Consider the following 23522-nt stretch of genomic DNA (forward strand, 5'->3'; position numbering starts at 1 on the left):
CACTGCTGCTCTCCATATCTGTGGTCATCATCCTGTCCAGTGGTACCCGTGTTGTTATTCCAGGATGGGATTTGCTGCTCTGGGACCCAGCAGACTATCGAGCATTACTATTCTTTCCTGTTCCTTGATCCACCCAGCAAGCCTAAAAACAGATGTCAGAAATAGCTGTGGAGATATTAGCAATACCAACTACAACCATGAAAGCTTACATTTACTTGGTGTTTATCACGTGCCAAGCTAAGTGATTTACATGGATTAGTTCATATATTCCACTGTAAATGTTTACTCAAAGCAAATACATTAGAGCTTTCTAAATACAATATATTTTCTAAATACATATGCTATATATGCCTTACCAAACAGTGCCAAAACTGTCTAACAGAGAAAATATATCCACACATTTAAAGAGAAAAGAAGCGGAGTCTTAAGGAGATTAAAATAAAATGGAAGTTGAACCAACAAACCTGGTTCCAAGCCCTTTCCTTCCCTTCAACGAGTCACCAGCCTGTACCATTTGCCTTTCTGATGGACTAGTCTCAAACTCACACTGAGCTAGTGTCATTAGGGAAGTGAACCGTCATATGGTAAAGATTGTCTTGCTCTTTGTCCTCAATGCTAAAGGTCTTCTTTCCATAGAAAGGCACTCTTTCTTCTCAAGGTATTTGCAAAACCTCCTTGTAAGACCCTCCTTGTTGCCTGTGTTAATTGTCGGGGCATCATTGGCAGATAATAACAGAATTTGGGAGTTTTATAATAAGAAAATAAAGAGATTTCATGTCTAAAAAAAAGAAAAGCTAGTGTAGAAATTACATTAAGAGGAACAAATCTCATTGCCAAATATAAGTTCCAAAGAAGATAGTCATTACAATAATAATATTATTATTACCAATAAAAGAGAAAAAAGCTTAGTTGCAAGTTCATCGAAAACTTTCCCTTTTGTGCTGAGTGATTCTTCTCTAGAGCCTCCCAGGAGTACAAGGCTATAATTTTAATTATATCTTGGCATTCTCATAAAGCAAACAGCCTGCTCAGGTAGTATTTATTACCTGTTAGGAAGAATACTTATGAATATGCTTCACAGATTCCAACTGCAGTGATTGGCAATGGGCCTTTTCAAGGACAGAGGGGTGAGTTGGAACACACATAAGAGAAAAGTTGCTCATTAAGGGAAGGTTTGTTATCCAGGAACGTATAATTAAGGTGACGGTCCCAGCTTCTGTGACAGCCAACACTTGGGTAGTTGTTTGATTGCTACGTGGGTCAGGGATCAGCTCCTGCTACAAGATGTAGCCACATTAGTGTGTTAGTGAACAGGTTAGAAAGTAAATTACAGCTGCCTTTCTCAAGCACATTACTGTCGGTCTTCATTGTATTGTTTTTACTGTACATCAGCAGGACTGTGGCTTCTGAAGACTTCGTGTGACAGGTTAGGCATTTTATCCTTTGAGTAAACAGTAATCATGGTGTGAAGAAAGTGGGGCATTTGAGAATTTTTCCTATTCTTTGAGAATTCCACTCTTCCTTTTTAGTTTGCTCCAAGGGCTCATTGGGGATACATATATTAAGCCCTTTAAATAGTTCATAATAAATCTTTGTCTCAGGCTGATTCTGACAGTTTTTTAAAGAGTCTTTTAAGAGAGAATCCTCAATCATTTGTTAATCCATGGGGTGATCTTCAGACTTCGGGAAAAAAAATAACAGCCTGGGCTCTTGGGTAGTGAAAATACAATGTAGAGAAGAAAATATATAAATATGGAAAATCCTGCGATTACATGTTCTGCATGTATCTAAATGCTTCTTTCTTCCCCAACAAGCCAAAAATGAAGTAGAAAATAATTGTCAAAATAGCAAGAATTTCTATTGTTATTTTTATATTTTTGAACTTATATGCGTCTCCTAAAATGTTAGACTTCAAATCATATAAGAGAGAATACTCTTTTTTAAAGTAAGTGAATTCTTTTGGTGGAAAGATAATTTCTTTTCTTCCTTTCTTTCACCTTTAAGACCACCTCTGTCTTCCCCTAAATTACTTACATACACACTGCTATCTTACCTGGTCGGGGAGAGGTATTCCGTTAGAGAAAAGATTGTAGATATTGGTTGTTGGCATCAACAACAAAAAAACTTTGAAGGGCAACACATAGCTTTCAGAATAAGGACCTTTCTAGGTTGGCTTTACATATTTTACTTTCAGCTTTAGATATGGGCTAGTTGGTCAATTATATTAGATGTTCATAATTTAAAGAATATGACTTGTGATTTTAGCATGCGTAATTTTAACACCCCAAAAAAATCACATAAAACACTTACCAGAAGAGACTAAAAGCAATATTGTCTCCCATGCAGACAGTTAACATTAGTAGTAATCATAATACCTGTGTATTATTTGCACAATGAATCGAAAATATTTTAAAGGGAAGAAAAGTGTGCTCTATGTCAAGTATTTTATGTGTAAATCATTGACTATTTCAAGAAAATTTATTTAGGTTTCATTTTGCTTGTAACTGAAATGATTAAGAAGGAAACTAAAGAATGCAGGTCATAGATTTGAGTAAAACATGAGGATAAGCACTACGTATATGATCTGAACCTGTATGTCATTTCCAAAATGCAGCTTCTCAAGCTATTGAAAAATACGGAGAACTTTACTAATGACATGCAAATGGAATTTGTTAGGGATAAATGCAATAATAAAATGGAGAAATGGGCAAAGGACAGCCTACTGATACTGATGGATTCATTCTCACGTCAGGTCAAATAATTGAAGACCCCAGAACAAGGGCAACCATAAATACCTGGAGTCCCTGCTGTTGAGAGGATTAACCACAAAACAATTATGACAAATGCAGTGGGAGCATTCAGCTCCCAGGCAACAGGAATGTGTCATGCCAGTTTTAAAAATACTTATTTGGCATTATAGAATATACAATTTAGACCCAGAAGCCATCCAACATAACATCAAAGTGTTCATGGTAAAAACATCATCAAGTATGTCATTGGAAAGCTATATTTGAAGAGATCACTTTGTTTCATGAAGCAAGAAAAAGGGACATAATTAATATCAACAAATTTGTTTTGCCCATGGTTTGAGAAAACGCTGCTTCAACCCCATTTTCCCCATCACCATCAGCAATATCCTTTATCTTTTTTAACTGAAGGAAAGGGGGGTAATTCTAGGGCAAGAATAACTGCAAGCTATATAAATGGATTTTTTTAATGACTGCTTTTTTATCCCCTCCACTTGGGAAGATTATTCATAACCTTGAAGAAAATATACAAATGACCTAATGTCGAGTTCAGATATGGAAATGATGCCTACACATATATTAGCTGACCAAGGTTATAATGATGAAGCCCTGTTTTAAGGCAGAGCTACTTCTTGCAAAAGATTAGATGACTTTGTTTAGGTATTAAGATGGAGCAGTGGTCATTGAAACTTATTAGGATCATGAGAGAAAGGAAAATTAGCTTAATTAAAGATGTCAAAAATAGAGATTCATTAGCAAAATAACAGATATAGATAATTATTGGGTTATCTCTCATTTCTGGCTTCTCTAAATTATTACAAAGTATAAATAATGTTACTAAGAATATTCTCCAATAAATAACCCTCAATTCTTTATTGATGATGGATTTAATATGGTACTTCTAACTAAAAACATTTGAAAAATAACCATTTCAAGATGTGCTGGAATTGAGCCATAATAAAACCAACAAATCCTAGCTGCCCAGTCGAATTTCTCCTATATGAAAAAATTAATTAATTAACAGAAGATACTGATTCAGGAGATATTTGTGGAGACCTGCCAACCTGAGACCCCTTCTATCTCCAGAATATACACACTCACACGGGAAAATTAAAATTGGCCATTGTGTCAGACCCCATACCTAAGATGGCAAATTTGAAAAAGCCACCTCATCACACCAGATTTTAGTGGAATTCTCAATAATTGCTTAGTTCTCTAGTACCTTCCAGTGAGAAAGCTCCAGTCACTCAGCATTCACTCCATTAAAGAAATGTATCTCGGGCCAATCTTCTAAACTCTTCCATTTGTCATCCCTGTTAAGCATAAGACTGCACTCATGCAAAACCCTTCCTCTGTGTCACATTAAATCTTTATTCTTCTAGGAAAAGGGCTGCCAGATTTACCAAATATAGGATTCCCCATTCAATTTGGAATTTATATGCAATATTTGGATCATACTTAAAAAAATCATTTGTTGTTTACCTGAAATTCAAATGTAATGGGGTATCCTGTATTTTATTCAGCAAGGTTAATTAGGAGTAAACTCTCCTTAGCCACTAACTTTTCCACAAGCCTCACATCTGCCTCTTCACCCTCACTGAGACCTTTCTTTCTTGGCAGCCACTACTCTCTAACCCTCTCCAGTGCAACTGTCCAGTTCAGAGTCCTATGTCCCTGAATGTCCCTGTATGAAAGAGAAGTGGTCACCATGCACTGCTTCTGCTGCCACTTCCACACTATTTCCCTAAGATCTTTGCTTAAATACCTCCTCTCAAAAAAAAAGAAAAGAAAAGAAAAAAGAAAAGCATTCTTTCTCTGTTCTTAATGCCATTGTCTATCAACACTCACATCACTCCCTGAACTTCCACAAAGATGTCAGCTCATGCTCCGCAGCCTTCCTGTGTACCCCTCAGCTCAAGGAGGCAAACGGATGTCAGAATGAGAGTTTCCATGATGGGTAACCATTCAACACACAGTTCCTTGACTGCCAAAACTTAAAAATATATATATCCATTTTTTTACCTTATCTTTAGCACGCGTAGCACGATCAAACCTTGGACTTTAACCAGGCTTCATTTTCAAAATCTCAGATACCTGTTAAAAAATTTGAGCAAAAGTCACAAAGGAAAAAAATGTATAGACTACTCAATATAAAATTTTAAAACATATGCATTTATGTATATCATAAACAAAAGTAAAAAGCAAAAAAAGGGATGTATTTGCAAGAAATATGTCAGAGTTAATATCCTTAATATATATGTAGTTCATTCAGATTGATCAGGAAAACACTAAAAACCCAATTAGAAAATAGAGAACATAAATATGTGATTCATTTAAAAATTCAACTGGCCAATAAATATGTATTCAAACATAATCCATCCTCAATAGAAATAAAAATGCCAATTGCCAGGTGCAGCAGCTCACGTCTGTAATCCTAGCACTTTGGGAGACCAAGGCAGGTGGATCCCTTGAGCCCAGGAGTTCAAGACCAGCTTGGGCAACATGGTGAAACCCTGTTTCTTCAAAAAACACAAAAAGTAGCCAGGTGTGGTGGCGCCCACCTGTAGTCCCAGCTACTCGGGAGGCTGAAGCAGAGGATCACCTGAACCTTGGAGGTCGAGGCTACAGCTAGCTGTGATTGGACCACTGCACTCTTGCCTGGGTGACAGAGTGAGACACCAATCTCAAAAACAACAAAAAATGCATATTAAAAACATGTGAGATGTTTTTACACATTTCTTATCACAGAGACCCCCGTAAATATCGTCTCTGTTATCTTCTGGTAATTTAATGTTTTCTCTCAAAAAAAAACAAATCTTTAAAGGTGGCAATAATATGAACACCATTAAATATTACTGATAGACATGCAAACTGGTACAGTGCAACTTTTCTGGAAATCAATTTGTCTGTGTGTATTAAGAGCTTTTTTAAAAGCTCAGCCCCAGTCATACTCGTTCTAGAAATTCATCCTAAGAGATAAGAAAGTTGAAAGATTAATTTCAAAGAAATTCATTACCATGCAATGAAATATTGCACAGCCACTAAAAAATAATGTCTTTGAAAGTGATGTAATAATATGGACAAATACAGGTACTGTAATGTTCTTTAAAAATTTGTTTAAAAAAACTGATTTGCAGCCAAGGCCCCTAGAACCCCAACATCCATTTATTCCCCTAACAGTGTCTAATAAAAGTATGGTTATTACCTAATGTAAATGACGAGTTAATGGGTGCAGCACACCAACATAGCACATGTATACTTATGTAACAAACCTGCACGTTGGGCACATATACCCTAGAACTTGAAGTATAATAAAAAATAAATAAATAAATATAAAAAATAAAAGTATGGTTATTACCACATAGTAAGCTATGACTTTTTAACATTAAAAGATTAGGCAGACACAGGTTTTATCCCAATTTTGAAATAAATTTATCAATAAATGGTAAATAAGATTGCGAGAAAACACATTGGGGTTACTAGTGACTATAGCTGAGTGATAACATTATGGGGATTTTTTTTAATTTTCTTATTTATACTTCATGTTTTCAAAATTTTCTCTGGACATATCTATTTATATAAACTTTTTTAAAGCAGTAAACAATATTCTCAGAATTCACCCTCTGAACAAAGCCCCTACTGCCTACCTCTCTCATGTCACCACGCTCCTGTCCTGCCATCCTTTGCTAGGCTCCAGCTCATCATGTCATCAGTTTTCACTTGCCTCTTAACCCTTTGGAATCCCTCACCCTGTTGCCTTTCATTCCCATTGTCCTGGCTCCCATCTCTAGAAATTTAAGCCAGGCAACTTCTAGTTACTAAATAATCTTAGTGCTTATTTTCTATCAATCCCAGATGCTTTCCCTACACAGGCTGTTTCATGGCTTTCTTTGATCTCAAAACCCTGTCCTTCTTCCTCTTCCTTTATCTTAGCAAACAACTTTATTGAAATTTATTTACTTTATTGAAGTTAAGTTGTTCAGAACCATTTCTGTCACACTCCTGTCTCTCTCCCTCCACCTCCCGCTTTCTCTTATTCTTCCTTTTTATTTCCCCCACTTCAAAGGCTCACCTCTCCTTCTCTATTACTAATTCAATATCCATTAGGGTTTAAATTCTTCAATTAGCATTTCCAATGTAGACAACTCTAAGCTCTGGCCTCTCCATCAGTAAACATACTCAAGTCTCTATTTTCACCCCCAAAATTCTCCAAAGAGAAATGTATCATTTATTCACTGTATCCTTATCCCACTTTTTGACTGAAGCTGCTTTCTCTGGAGATCCCTAAAGACTTGCCAATACCACTGGGTACATCTGAGAGCACTGGACACACTGATCAATCATGCCCATTAAATATTTCCTTGGTGGCCTATATGTCAAGTCATACACTGAAGGCAAATCTTGGACAAAAATTCAAAAGATAACTTCTCTAGAATTTCATAGTCACTGCTGCATAGCTATCCAAATGATAGCTTTCTGTAAAGCCTTTTACCAATCTGGAGCCATAAATTTACCATAAGAATCATGAGCACGGAGATAGGGATGATTCCTTCACCCAGACGTCCATGACTTGGTCTCCTCTGAGATGCCACCATGTCAGAGAGGCCCTTGTGACCACCCAACCAAAATGTGGCTCCCATCACTCTCTAGTCTCTTACTCTGTGTTATTCTTTATAGCATTAATCACCACCTGAAATTATTGTATTCATTTTTGCTCCTCCTCTAAAAGGTAAGCACTGTTATGAATGGTCCCAGACCACTAGTTACTCAGTAACTGAACAAATAACTGAACAAAGAAAAAGTGAGCTATAGTAAAACACTTGATGTGTGCTTACATGGGTTTAATTACAATATTGTCTTCTAGGGTCATGTGCTGAGTAAGGGCAAGAAGTTCCAGGGATAGCCAGAAGATCAACCTTTAAAATAGTAGAAGGTGCACGCTCAGTCCACATGCCTGCACGTGGAGAGTGACACTTGCGTACCAATGGTTTGAATCACTGCCTGATTTTTCACCCTGTGCTGTAGAGCAGTTCCTCATCACACGGTATTGTAGTTAGTAATAGAGCTTTAAAGGAAGGAAAAGGCAGAATGCATGTGTATGTGTTTGCAAGTGCCTCTGTAACCAGACTCCTCTATCTAACTCCGTTTTAAAATACCGTATGTGGGCAACATCTGTGCCTGAGATGGAGATTTGGCCAGAATGCTAAAAAAATAAACATGGCGGTTCCGCTGGATACTGGCAACCAGCTACTGCCCCATGGATAGGCCGCAGAGAAGATTCATGTATATAAAATAGTATATTAAAGTAAACTTACAAAAGCAAAGAGCAATCATTGCAACCATAATTTTTTCTTCCTCTTTGGGATTCTAATTTTAAAAGCATTAAAGGAGACAGCTGCTCGTGCTGTGATATGCGCTAAACAGCCTGAAGGATAGAAAAAAATATATTTGTAGCTCATAATAACTATTGACCTTTCTGATATACAATGTTCTCTGTGTTAGCTATTCAGTTCTATCAACAGTGAAGATTGAACACGACTTTTTAATAGAAAACATGGGGTTTCGAGCTGCCTTCACAAAGGTGTTTATGTATTGTTATTTTGTATTGTAGTACAAAGACTAAGTCCTGATGCCCTTTGTCTGACATGATGTTTGTCATTAAAAAAAAAAAGAGAAAAGAGAAAGAAAAAGATGGAAGGAAATAAAAGAAATAGAAGGGGGGGAAAGCCCTCAATGTTATTGACTGTGTTTTTATATGAAGAATTGGCTCATAACCACTTTATATTGTGATGAAAGCATTGCCACACTCGATCCCATATGCAATATTGGCAACGGAACCCACGCAGCATCGCAGGAGGACATGCTATATTTTTCTCCCAGAATAGATCCCTCAAGTGGCAACATTTATAGGGAGTTTCCAATAAGATTTAAAACACTCACTTGCAGTATTCATGTGGCACATCCTTTGGAGTGCACAGCCTGCTGCAGAATGGGTCATATTGGATACCATGTACTCTCAAAGGCGATCTTTACGATATTCAGTTTTTCCCCCTTGAACTTTCCTGTTGCTTAGTAGTTGTGTATAGAAACACCCACTGGTAGCAGCTTGACTCTGACACTGTGTATATTTCCCCAGAGTGGTATCATCCAAACACCAACTGCAGAGCAGCAGGCAGCCAGCAAACACTCTCTTCTCCCTCAGGGGACAGTCTCACCAAGTAGTAACCCCTGCCAGGAGCAAGAAACCTGAAAGGCAACCTCATGCATTACGATTCTCATTTGAGACGGGCCAGATAGTGCCAGGGAGTTTATGCTGACAGGTGGCGTTGGTTGGCAGACTATTATTTTCATATTTTTAGGTGGGTTATTTTTGATGTTACTGTTAAAGAAGGTTATTACATCATTATTGAATCACAATTATTTTCACAGCTATGCTCTAGAGTTTCAGTTAATGATTCACAAGTTTCTAAACAATGCTGAAGACTCACAACTGGGTAGGGACAGGAATCAGCCCTAAGGAGATTTAAATATATCAGACATTTCTGTTGGACTCCAGAGCAAGCACTGAAGCTGATAGAGTCTGACTGCGGATCCAAAGTATAGTGGCTGCAACTGCATAGTCTGCAAAGGGCGGTACAACTTGTGACTGCAGAAAATGGAAGGCACTGCCTCGCCACCAGTAGTCAAGGATCACACTGTAGTATACTAAGAGCCGTTACCCGCTTCAGAATTGCCCTGGCACATGGTAGAAGACAGGCCAGTGGGATGAAAACCAACTCTCAAAAGACAGAGAACAAAGTATTCTCTAATTCTGGGAGAAATCAGGCCAACCCCCCTTTAACTACCAAACCCACTGGCCTAGAACTCTCAAAAGAACACTTTGCAGAAAACACTTCCTTAGAGATGAATACAAGGAGAGGATTTAATGATCCCCTCCCCTCAAGAGAAAAAGCCTTCTTGGGACATGATATTGTTTGGTGTGTGAGAGAGTGACAGGGATAGAGTGAAGAATTCTTCTTAAAAGAAAGTATCTGAATGTCACTTTATTTTGACATGTGTAACTGAATGCCTACTTATATAAAGCACAATCCTAGGCACAAGGAAGACTGGAGAACAGGAAAGAGAGACAACAAAAAACAAGTAAGACATCACTCCTTTCTTTCAATATCTTACAGTCTTGTACATGGCACTGTCGATGACATCTTTTGCAAATTTCCCATTTTAAAAAAGTCAATTGAGCATTTACTTGTGAAAATATAGACCCTGCTTATAAAAGTCAATATTTCAGGTAGTGTGCCCTACACATGTAAATTCAACCAGTTATGGACACGCTGGGCCACATAGTTTTATCCATGAACATGATCGTCACGTATCCAAAAAAGGCTATGATTTTTCCAAAAAGAGGTTCTACATTAATGCTATATGAGTTGTCTGTTATTGGATAACAAATTACCCCCAAATATTGACAGGTTTAAAAAAGCAAAGATATCTCACACAGTTTCTTCAGGTTAGCAATCTAGGAGCAGCTGGTCTGTGTAGCTCTGGCTCAGGGTCTCTCATGAGGTTGCAATTGAGATGGCAGCCGGAGCACAGTCATCTGAAGGCTCACCTAAAGCTGGATGATCCAGCTCTAAAATCACTGAAGTGACTGTTAGTAGGAAGCCTCAGTTCCTTGCTACATTGGCCCTTCCATAAGACTGACTGCCTAAGTGTCGTCCCAACATGGCAACTGGTTTCCATCAGAGTGAATGACCCAAGAGAGCAAGGAGGGAGCTGCTGTGCTAATCACACACCATCGATTCCACCGTATGCTCATTATTAAAAGCAGGTCACCAAGTTTAGCCCACACCAACTCGAGGGGAGAAGTAGTAGCTCCACCTTTTAGAAGGAGGAGTTTTGAAGAATTTGTAGCATTTTAAAACTACCACAGATGTCATCCTGGATAAACATAAAATCCTCTGGGATAATTTCTATGAGAAAGATTTATTTTTACCATGCTTGTCCTGCTTTTCGGAAACTAGGTTGGGAAGATCTTATTAAATTCACTACTTAGTGAATATTAGTTACTATATATGTACAGACATACACACATATATAAATAGACATATAATAATAATATACCCAGAATAAAGATTCTATCAATATATAGATGTAAATATCTGGATACCTGTATAAAAGGAGCCATGCTAAGTGCTCTACAGCATCAAAGTTAGACTCATCTTAGCCCTGCTGCCCTCAAATATCTAGCAAAAGAGATTAAATGGAGATAAAATAAGTATATAAATAACTGTAAGAACAGTATATTGGCAACCTCATGACCTTTGGAGTCCGACAAACATTTGTCATATTCTTGCTCTGCCCCTATCTGGGAGAACTTGGAAACATAAATGTCTCAAAGAATAAATAATAAAGATTTTGTATTTGTGTTAGTCAGTATGGGCTAGCTTAATGCTACAGTAAAAAAAACAGTCCCCAAATTACAGCAAAGATTTATTTCAATAAGGATTGGCAGGGGTTCTGCTTCACATTGTCTTCCAAGACTCAAGCTGGTGAAGTTGTTAATAGTCACCAGGACAGAGGAAAAGAGAAAGCAGCACATCATGACTGGCTCTTGAAAATTCCACCTGAAAGTGACAGGTGGCTTTTGCTCACATTCATTGACTAAAGCAAGCCACGTGAGCATCCCTAACTCCGTGTGGCTGAGGAAGTGCAGTCCTCTCATGTATAAGGAAAAATTTTGCAAGGAAAAAACCAACTTGTCAAATCCCAGTGGATACATACTCATTCTAAAGTCCTAAACTGCATCCATTTCTAGCAAGGCTGACAGCATATGCCAGTGGAACAATTTGGCTTTATCAAGATCATTGCAAAATGAACCAACACCTCTTTTGCCTTGTTAAAGTCATTTTGGATAATTGCTCTTTAGTTCGTCCTGTGTGCACAGAACACCTAAAAATGAAAAGATTCATTTAGGCAATGATGTGGGAAAAGAATATGTTTAACTTCATGTCTTAACAACCTATGGCAACTCCACTTCTCCTTTAAAAGGAAAAATACCTTACTTACTTCTGAGGAGTAACATTTCTCAAAACTTTTTTTTTCTCCCTCACACATCAGGATTTGGTGGTGGCTGGAGGGTTCTGACACTTTAATTACAGTGAAAACACTTCAAGTATACTGAAAAAGAAAGGTTCTTGGCTGGGCACGGTGGCTCACACCTGTAATCTCAGCACTTGGAGGGGCCAAGGCTGTGAATCCCTGGGCAACATGGTGAAACCCCATCTACAAAAAATACTAAAAAACATTTAAAAATTAAAAAATAGCCAGGTGTGGTGGCACGCACTTGTGATCCCAGCTACTCAGGAGGCTGAGGCAGGAGAATCGCCTGAGTCCAGGAGTTTGAGGCTGCAGTAAGTTATAATCACGCCACTGCACTCCAGCCTGAGTGACAGAGCAAGACCCTGTCTCATTTGAAAAAAAAAAGAGAGAGAGAAAGAAAAAAAGGCCCTTTTTAAAGGCGTTGGCTTCATACTCTTACAGAGACCCTGGAGAGAATACTGAAAGTGTTCCAAACAAACCTGGCCCTAGTTTCAGCCCAGTGAGAACTAGGTGGCTCTCAGACACCTCCTCCTTCTGCCTTCTTTACCACCTCCTGCCCCTACATAATAACAAGGGGAACAGCAACCCCACCACCAGCCAGGGAATCATGAACAGATGTGGAGTAATTCAGATATCATTTCACATTATGGTGGCATTTGCCAACATAAAAATTATTACTACTTTTGCTGTAAATTTTCCCGTAAATTTTACAAAATATGCAAAAACTGACATTTCAAGAGCTGAGATAATTTAGGTTTATTAAAAAGTTGAGACCTTGAGATTGAGCCAAATAGAGTATATTTCTTTATTTAGCTTTTAGTCGTGTAGGTCTTGTTCTTTTTTTCAGCTCCTAGTTTATAATTCATAGGGCAGAGCTGGGCACAACTGGGCTTTGACCACTTAATCCAGCTTTACCTGTAGATTTTTCCTGTGTCTCAGGCAGCAGATACAACTTCTCTAAATCCCAGATTTCTTATCAGAGCATGCAACAATTATGACCTGCCTCAAAAAGTTGACAGAAAAGCATTTCATATCTAGAAAGCACTCTAAAATGCTTCTTAGACATAAACTGTTGCCACTGTCTTTATAGAGCACTATTCCTAAGGAGGCTTTTCTCACTATTCCATCTTCTCATCCTCTCTTCGCCTCATCCCACACACATGCACGCACATGCATGCACACACACACACTTTCTCTTCAGTGCCACAGTGGGGTCACACACCACCAAGGCCGTGCTGCCTTGGATCTCCCCCAATAGAACCTTCATCAAAATCACGCCTCTCACGTGAGACAGTTCAAAAGCATCTCTTCTAAAGCTGCTGCTCTCATCTGTCACATGCAGATAATCTGTCTTTTCACATGAGAGACACCATTGTCACAGCTGGGATAAACCAAGGGTATTTGCTAGCTCTTGAGAACCCATGACCATGGTGTGTGAGCTATGAATGACTTTATTATAATAAACGTGGCTCCTTACTTGTGCCCCTGTCCTCAGAAGTAGGAAGTCACATGGAATTTCAGTAGAAATTGTCATCAGAAACCAGTCTCTTTCTGGGTTGCCCTGTCTCCTTCTCTTGGACTCTCCATACCACATGCTCTTGAAATAAAGCTTGAAGACTAGTTTTGATTTTAAATATCAGCTTCACTGGGGCAAAACCGACCTTAACACTCCCCTCTTACACCGGTTGTCCTGGGTATAATTAACGTTGCCCCTGTATGTTTAGGCAATTACTGTTGCAACGTGTGGTATGGTGCCATACTCCTGCCTCATTCAGGGCACGATGCCGTGATTGGCTCCACAGCTCACGTGAAGCTTGTGTCTTCACCCAGCTGGAAGCACCCATGCTGTGGTCTCTAATGTGCCCTCTAAGTGTTTTACTGTGCAGTTCTCCATATAGAAAACAATGATTTCTCACAATGCCTGCATTACCCACCCTTTCTACAAGTTTGGTAGTTCCTCCCTTACTGGGTCAGGGGCTCCAGGACCCCAGCTCTAAAACAGATTTCACTTCTCTGGGAAGTTTCATTTTTCCTCAGCAATTGCAAACATGATCTGGCTGAACAGAGCTGAATTTTTAAGGCTGAGTTTGTGGTGTGGTTCTGATGGCTTCACGTTAGTTCAAGTCTCTGAGGACCAGTGCCAATAAATGTGAAAGGAACAACAGTAGATTGGTATACTTTTCCATTTCCACCAGGATGAAAAAAACTGCTATAAATTAAGTCTAACCTTAAATGTATAATCTGTCCTTGGGAGGAAAAAAAAAAAAAGGATATAGCATCTTCAAGCTCTCGGCATCCCTTACGAGAAAAAATTGGTTCTAAGGGTCTCTGATCTTGTGTTTTAGTAAAATAGAACTGCACGGCTGACTGACAGTTCTGATCTAAAGCATTTACGTTTAAGTTTTGATCTCTCTGCTTTTGATTAAAACTAATGAGCTCATTTAATTCAAAATGGGAATCTCTGATAAGAGAAATAAGGTTGATGTGATTGGATTAGAGGGGCAAATTAAACTCTTAGAGCAGAAGTTTGTGCTTATATAGTGTATTAAAAAGCTGTTGGCGTATTATGGCGTGTTAGATGATGAGAAAAATTTCATAGTAATTCATATTTAATCAGAAGAAATGAAAGTACTAAATATAACATGGCTCTGCTTTTCCCTCGAGTGATAAAAAGCTGTACATTTAAAATGACATCAGATTCATGCTCTCTAAAACAAAAAAAAGAGGAAAACCTTAAGAGAGACACATAAGAAAGGGACACCTGTCAGTGATTCCATCACCCCAGAATAGAAATGCCACAAAAATAGGAAAACATAGTCATGTTGAGATAAAAATGATAGAAGAAAAGCCCCAGACCACAGATAGCAAGGTTTCTGTTATTACAGTAGCTCTCATTCTTCTTTCATCTGAGCACTAAGTTTAATACGGAAAAGAGATTACTCACCCTTAGAAATATATGGAATGCATTTCATACCTAAAATTTAAAACTTGTTTTGCCCATTTTTTTCTCTTGTTAATAACTGTTTTCACATATACTTAATTCTTAAATCTCTTTATTACACATATTTCTTTACCCTTACTCCAGAGAAAATTAGCGTTAGCATAGGGCTACTGAAAAGAAATCCTGTTTCTTGGACAATTTTTTTTTTACTTTTGAATAAGAAAAACTTTAAAATAGTATTTAAGAAGAGTATAAATTAGAGAATTTATTAGGCTTAAAAACCCCAAAATTAATTTCTTTGCCAGAAAACACTTAAATTTATAAAATACCTTGGAAGCTTGTTTTTAAAGAAAATAGATTTTTACATTGCCTTCTGACCTGTTTGCATAAAGGTGTTTTTACATCAGCAAGACTGCAAACTACCATTTTAAGTTTCATAAGCAAAAACATTCTACTTAGTCTAAAAGCACATTAAAGGAAAGAGTGACTATCTTGTTTAAGAGAGGAAACCATTGTTTCCTCTTATCAGAAGCAGAGAAGTAGAAAAACAGACTGTTTCCTATGTAGGGGGTTGGGGTTGAAAGCTGCTGTAAAGTGACAGGAATGGAAAGTTGATATCATGAGTAGCTTTTGTTTCTGTCTCTATATCCCATTCTTATCCCTCCATGTCTTATTTACGCTTCTTACTCCCCATGTTGAAGAAAACCAGCTCCGAGGGGTGAGGACATTGGTCAGGACATGACTCTTCCACCTTGATAGTAGATCCCAAACTCCCAGTAGGAAAATGGCACAAGAATGGATTATCGGGGAGAACAAAGAGCAAGCCTTCCTTACCCTTTATCAGAAGCATCTCTGCCTGTACCTTGGTTGACCTCATAAATCTACGGGTCCTTGTTTTTCATGACAGTTCTCTCCATGTGCACCAGCCCAGCCTCAAGTAAACTGCAGTTACTTATGACTAGACCCCACTTAGGCAGCTGCTGGAAGTGAAAAGGCCTGAAAAGCTCTTGTTAGAAACTGGAACGAGGTGACTCTAGATACATTAATTTTTCTTTTTTATTTTCTGCAAAGTAAACATTTTCTAAATGAGGTAAATTGATTACTACTGCTCTTAGCACCCATCAGTCATTTATTTTTAGTGAACTCAAGGATTGCACCTGAGCTGTAGCTGTGAGGGGCTGTGTAAAGATCTAAATCGTGTGTGTCTGTATTTTTGTATTCCTCAGTGGAGTCAACCAGCCCCAGTCTGCTAACCACTGACAACACTCTTGAGCGTTCCTTTTTCATCCGAATGAAATCTACTCTGACCAAACGCGGTGTGCACATCAAATCATCAGGATATAAGGTAAGCCGGTTCCGGGAGGGGAGACATTGCTGTCTCAGGCCAGTCCTAGGTAATTTGCATTGAATTTTCCAGCTGCTTTAGGTCCATATAATGAACACACGTGATCTTGAGGAGCCCATAGGATTCCTAGTCATCTTCCTGTCTCAAGGCAGGAGCTTCTTTACACCTCTCCTTGTCACTTCAGACATTGCTGGTGCACTAAAAGCCCCAATATAGTGTCTTTTCTTAAAACATTGATTAAAAATATGCCAAGTGCTTCAGCACCTGCTGGAAATTCACTTTAATGGAGAAGGTGAGCCAATTTCATATCAGTCCTTAAGACAAGTGCTCTAGGACTGCTACTTAAGCGAGTTCCACTTCTCTCGCTTTCCCCTTCAAATTCTCCCTTTCTCTTTAGAGAAAGTCTGTCCGTTTTAATAACATCTTAGCCACCGAGATTTGTACACATAGACGAGAAAATCAGTTGGGATATTAGAAACCTGAATTTCGAAACTGTATTTATGGAACGTGCAGTCACACCTTAGCATTAATAGAATAGTCGATATACGTAAGTTCCTCACAAGCAAAGACCAAGTCCACAGTCAAAATCTACATTATCATCATTTTAAGGTTAAGGATATAAAAGCCTTCAAATCTCAGGAAATTCCAATGTTTCAGTTACTATAGCAACATAAATTAAGACCTATGAAATTCATGAAATGCCTTTGGCAACCGGAATCTTATCAATTTTACAACACACTAACCAATCTCAAACAATATTGATTATCTGTGGGAGGGCAAACGGAAATGGCATGTGCCATCAATGTGGCCAGCCGTTGTGACCTTCCCCAGCTTTAGAATTTAGAACTTCTGATAGTTCAGTTCTTTAAGGTGACTGCTGTGTTATCGCAGATGGTAACAGCCAGTATCATTAGGCCTTCAAAACCTTACCTAAGCCATCAGGAGACTAGCAGCTGTATAGAAGTCAGAGTCAGGCACTTTCTTTGATATTAATTCTTCAGAAAAACAAGAGAGGTGGGGAAGCAGATCCTTCCAAGAAAGACCTTTAGCTGAGCTGTCCTGGAGTCTAAAAGGCACAAGTGGAGCCTCCTTAACCTTTAGCAGGTGCGATGCAGAGGAGAGGCAAGTGGGCAGCTCCACCTGCTCTAGCTCTACCCGATAGAGGCTTCTTACAAAGGAGTGCGTTCAGGGAAAGAAAACAGACCCTATCCTTAGGACCATTTTCTATTGCCCTGCCTTGCTGCATTCATTAGCTAACTATGTAGCCTTAGCAAGTTTGGAGTTCTATAAGCAGACCACAGATGTTGAGATGCTTGTTATTTTAATGCTAGAAAGACACATTCTTTGCATTTCAGATTTTAGGAACCATGGGGCTTCCTTTCTGTTTTCTGTCTCTCGGCATTCTTTCTTCACCTTTATTCATTTTTACTGGTTTGGAGGGGCACATCCCAGGAGGGAAGAAGGGTGACAGGAGTGAGATATAGTTTCAAAAAGCAATATTAAGTATAATTCAATATTATTTGATAATTTAATGTTGATTAAAAATTTTTTCATACCACAAACTAGAGATCATAAAGTAATGATAGCTAAAATTAATAACAGCCAGTATTTCAGAACACTGCAATATGCTGGGCATGATATAGTTCACATGTGTTAGCCCTTACAACATTCCTAAAGTATTTTTGTTTCCATTTTACAGACAAAGAAACTAAGGATAGAAAACTAATTAGCATTCTCAATGTCACATGTTGAAGGAGCAGAGCCAGGGTTTGAACCTGGGGAGTCCAGCTCCATACCACATGCACTTCACCACTAGGCTATACTGCTATGCAGATAGCAAAGAAAGTGTGAGGGGGCGGCTGATGAGGGCAGGAGGCCACTTTAAATAGGAAGATTATAAAAGGTCACGCTGAGGAGGCGGGATGTCACCTATGAGTGGTAAATGAGAAGGGAGCATCATGCAAACAAATGGAAGAAAGATGTTTCTGAAGCAACTTGGGCTCAGGATTAAAGATGCCTTGCAGTAAGAATGGGCCTCCAAGAAACAAAAGACGTAAAAGTGCAACCTTGAACATCCAGGATTGGAAAAGATTTAGGAGCTATTCCAGATCCCATCAAATCATGCAATGTTAAAGTGACCATACTCCCCTGACATACCCTGTCAGCAGGTCTTTCTCAAGATACCATGAGAGTCTCCAGCCGATGCCCTACTCTCTTCCCCAGAACTACTACCAACACAAGTTGATTCATCCTCTGTTCCCCAGTAAGATGAATCATCCAGCACATCCAGCTCTTCCTCTCCACCTCCTCATCTGCAGTGAACTTCCCTCATTAATTAACTTTGTCTGAAAGTTAGTGGAAGAGCTGAGGAGAGCCCATGGCATGACACAGCTGAATAACATCCCTATTTATCTGTTCATTCTCAGTGAGTAAATCTAGCAGCTTATAAAACATTCCAATAAAACTGGTAATCACCCCACCACCACACAATAAACACAAATAAAAAGAAACAGTGATAATCATTTCTCTGTACTCCCAATATTCCCCCTAATTTATGACCATTGTATGCATCTTTTCCCATAAAGATCCTAAGATGTCAAGCTTTGCTCAGTGCAGGCCACTATATTTCTGTCCGTTTTTCTTGTGATCTTGGCACATGGACCTTTGTAACTTTCTCCATCACTTTATCTGTTGTTGTTGTCATAGGAACAAAAGTACCACTTACTGAACATTGACTCCGTGGCAGCCACTGTGCCACATGCTTTACAGTTATTTAATCCACACAACAGGATTATTTGAAATCCTCCTCTATGCCAGGCATGGTCCAAATGTTATATTCTATTATTATGCCCATTTTGCAGGTGATGCAACTGAGGTCTTAATAGGTGAAATACTTTGCCCATTTTCATACAGCCCTTAAGTAGCTACTGAAGCACCAGAATCGAATCCTCCAAGGCTGTCCGCTTGGCCCCTCTGCTTCACTACTTAAAGGATTAAGTCCCAAGAATGGCTCAGCATGAGCTGACCTCAACATATGAAAAAGTAATTAACTTAAATTTTTAAAAGAAAAACTTCTTGCCTGATTGAGACCTTCCCTCTGGGGCTCACCGTATCCCACTGCACTAGTGTATCGGTGCTTGGTGATCCCAATGCCCCCAAGGAGTTACAGAGATGTACTTCTTTTCCAGGACTCCATGCCTACTCACATTCCCCATCGCCAAGAATTCTAGCCAAGGAAATACCAACCTGCATCTGCTAATGTGAGTTGCTGTTGCAGTGTTTGCCACACCCCCTTCCTCAGGAAAGTCGCCCTCTGTCCAGTGAAGTTTCCCAAATATGAGCTGACATTCGATTGTTTCTGTCCTCATTTGCTTTGAAATCCACAGTAGCATGTTATCTGGACCAGCCACTTTTTATGCCTCAGGGGCTTCCCTGTTGTTTAGGCCTCACTGTTAGTCACATAGCATAGCACAGCTCTCATTTAAATTGCACTGCACATAGATTCTGCCTTCTTGATTAGGTCTATGTCTGGGGGAACTTGCTAGGTATAGCGCATGGGGTAAAAGAAGATATGTAATCAGGGAAATTAGAGAAGGGAAGACTAATTGGGTCGCCTCCTTAGCTCCGTCTTTGGAGGATAGTTTCCTTTGGCATGGGACTTTCAGTTTTCTGATCTCTTCTTAAATGCCTACCAGCTCCACTGTCATTTCCGAAGTATTTATCCACACACGTTATGATGTCCTCATTCTAATGGCACAGTAGACAGCCTAGACTGGCAAAGGTAGGCAAACGGAGAAAATCTGTCATGTTTATATAATGCTCAGAGTGTCTTCAAACTCTTCACAGTGGTGAAATCTTCAAATACTGGAGTTCCTGCTATGACGTACGCAAACATATTACTAAGGGAGGGAGGATGCAAGAACTCAAGATTCTTCAAAACAGTCCCCCATCTGGGATGATTTGGGCATGGATTTACCTGTAGCTAGGTACTAAACTAAATGACTTCTGAAATCCTACCCAGCCTCCTTTATGATATAAAGAATTCTAAAGAAAAAGTAATTGGTAGTTTCACTAGTTTATTAGGATCGCTCATATACTCTAGCTTTAGGAATATCTGCATCTAAACATGAAGTTACAAAATTAACAAGAAGGTGCTAATTAGCTAAAGAAAATTATTTTGCCTTCTCTAAGCCCAAACATAGGTGTCTCTTAAATTAGAAACTTCTCTTGTTACTAAAACTTCATAGTTGCATATGCTCTGTGGAATAAGGTGCACATGAAATTTTAACAGATTTGTTTTATTTGGAGTATCATAGAGCCCTTTAAAGATTTGATAAAATCTATAGAGCCTCTCCCAAGGTAAGTTCATTTTGCATCATTTTATCCATTGATTGCAGGTTACAAAACCCTATTTAACAGTATGATATCTTCAGCACTTATTAAGAAACCAAGTTAGTGCATCTTCCAAAACATATTCCGTCAGTATCACAATAGTCTTTTCCTTCCTCCTCATTTCTCCCTCCCATTTATCCATCCAGTGTTGATACATATTGAAGTCCTATGCCTTTCTGCCACACTTTCACCTGGAAAACTCCTACTCAACCAGTATGGCCCCACTCAAATATCACTTATTTTTTCATTTCCCCTAATGCATATAAGTAAAAGTATCCCTTCTCTTCTGTGCTAAAATAGCATTTTGAGATTTTACTTATATTCTCTCTGCCTCATTTTCTTACCTGTAAAATGAAGCTATTCATAGTACCTAAACCAAAGAATTTTCCTACAGATAAAGTGAGATAACACAGGCTCAGCTAGGCATCTTTTTTCCATTTTATGATGTACTTTCATATAATTTCATCTGAACTTCACAATAATTGTTTTAGGAAATTATCTCTGTTTCCTCAATTCTGAAGATAAGTAAAATGGAGGCATAGAAATACAAATTGACTTATCTAAAGTCAGGTACATGGTAAATGGCAAGACTGAGAAATATCCAGATCTTCTGATTTCAAAAGCCTTCTTTCCAATACCCAACATTGGATACTAGGTACTTTGTTATCCTATTTTCTTCCCTCAGCACCTAGCACAGTATGCTGCACATAGTTGTCACTCAATAAATGTTGATTAAATTGAATTGCATGCTCTCTTTCCGATATACCAATGAAAAATGTTGACAGTACCAAGCCCTATGGCATACCACTAGAGATCCTGCTAGTTGACATCAGTGTCTTTTACATGTGACTGTTGGAATAGCTATGAACCCAAACGATTGTACCGTGATCTGGCTCACATTTCTCCATTTTGCCTACAAGGATATTGCAAATCTTTATCGGTGCTTTACTAAAACTGAAACATACTGGGTCCATAGTGTTCCCTTTAGCCATCAGTTGAAGATCCCATTCAGAAAATGAGAAATGAGTCATGTTAGCATCACTTATTTATCATGACTTCATGCTAGCCTCTGGTGATCACAATTTTTTGTTAAAATATCTTTGAAGAATTTTTTTTTCTGGATATAAATATTTCAGAGCTCTCTCTTTCTGAAAATTAGGATAATACTTGCCAATATCTGGAAAAACTCCATGATTTCTCAGAGATTGCTAAGAATATGTGACATATTATAATAAGAATGCTGATTCTTACGGAGTTTTAATCATACCAGGAAAAGTATAGCCTGGAGGTATGCCCAGCACTAATGTAGGGAGCAATGTGCTAATGGTCCTTCTCTGGAGATTTCTAAGAGCATACACTGAACTCATCAGCTAGGAGTCTCCTCCTGCTCCCAGACAAGTGTGGATGGACTAGATGCCACCTGGATGTTTCTTCCTTATCTGAGATTCAGAGTTGTTCCAGGTGTCCAGACATACCAATGCTTCTCCTGAAGCCTTTTGCTTCAGCTTTGTGTTGTCTTGAAATGATGACTACGGCGTTCCAAGTTGTGCAAAATGTAACTGTCTTGTCAAATCAATAGGTGAATTTTCAGAGACCAAAAATTCTGTCAACCCATTCAGAGTTTCTAAGGCTATGCATTTATTGCCTTTCAATCAACCCAGACACCCAAGATAAATTGAAGGAGAAAAAATTTCCAGGGTGGAACTTACAGGCAGAGGTTATCCCGATGAAAAATGCAAATAGAGGAGAGAACCAATAAAATCAAATTTTTAAAATCCTATTACCTCGTTTTCGTCTCTGCTCACCTCTGCACAATTGTCCATTACAACGTGGTTTCCAGTGTCATTTTAAATACAGCCGGCATTGTTTCTGATCTTAAAGAATTTATTTCCCATTACCAAGGCATGACAGTAGTTCCAGCTTGGGATATGTCATTTCTGCTGGGACTAATCAGCTAGCTATTTTACCAACTAGAGGCATAATCACTAGCCATTCTGGGAAGTGTCTTTAAATTCTAAGTATGTCAGTGACTGCAGCCCAAGTATGTTGCTAACTTAAAGATCCTTCATTTTCCACTACAGAGATTTCAGGAAGCAGGTAGGGGAGGTAACAGCATCTCTTCTCTGACTAATGCTGTATCTTTTCAGATCAGTTTTCTGAGCCTTTGCTAGCTATGAATAACAAAAGTGATGATCACTCTGAAAATGACATTGTTGATGAAAAAAGTAACAAACTTTCCTATATATAATGTCTTTTAACCAACTAATGCTCCTAAAAGTTATTGTTAATGCCTCTGTAAATACCTTCTCAACCTAATAGATTTATTTATATAATTATCACTATTATGAGACTTCGACCTATTACAATGAGTTGTAAAACAGACCTAAGAACTAAAAAACAAACGCAAGCACAAGTCATTTTTCTTCAGGCTTTGCACTCTTTAACATGCTGAGATGCCCTAACAATAGCTGCAGAGACCCCACATTTCTGTTTCACTAAAGTAATCTCTTGACCTGGTGGTCTGAAATAGCAGTTACTAAACTCTTTACAGAAATCAAAAGTTTCCAGATACAGGCATATCTTGGAGATACTGCAGGTTTGGTTCCGACCACGGCAATAAAGCAAACGTGGGAATAAATGAGTCACATGAATTTTTTGGTTTCCCAGTGCAGATAAAAGTTAGGTTTATACAGTAGTCTATTAAGTGTACAACAGCATTATTTCTAAAAATGAATGTGCATATCTTAATTTAACAATAATTTATTGCTAAGAAATGCTAGCAATCATCTGAGCCTTCAGCAAAGTTTTTGCTGGTAGAGGATCTTGGCTCCATGGGGATGGCTGCTGACTGATCAGGGTGGTGGTTGCTGAAGGCTGGGGTGGCTGTGGCAGGTTTTAAAAATAAGACAACAATGAAGTTTGTCACGTAGATTGATTCTTCCTTTCATGAAGATTTCTCTGTAACATGCAATGATGTTTGATAATATTTTTCCTACAG

At 38.6% G+C, this 23522-nt stretch overlaps 1 protein-coding gene across 14 annotated transcripts in view; it reads left to right on the plus strand.

The window, feature by feature from the left end:
- NPAS3 (neuronal PAS domain protein 3) overlaps positions 1 to 23522 on the plus strand; it is an 868305-nt gene that overhangs the window by 784608 nt on the left and 60175 nt on the right. For all 14 annotated transcript variants that reach the window (XM_009427633.5, XM_054666461.2, XM_054666466.2 and 11 more), the window contains one exon: positions 16014 to 16132. In XM_009427633.5, coding sequence (XP_009425908.4) covers positions 16014 to 16132 — 119 coding nt within the window. The remainder of the gene's footprint in view (positions 1 to 16013; positions 16133 to 23522) is intronic.

Source organism: Pan troglodytes, chromosome 15, assembly GCF_028858775.2.
Source record: "Pan troglodytes isolate AG18354 chromosome 15, NHGRI_mPanTro3-v2.0_pri, whole genome shotgun sequence".
In the NCBI taxonomy this organism is placed as follows: domain Eukaryota; kingdom Metazoa; phylum Chordata; class Mammalia; order Primates; family Hominidae; genus Pan; species Pan troglodytes.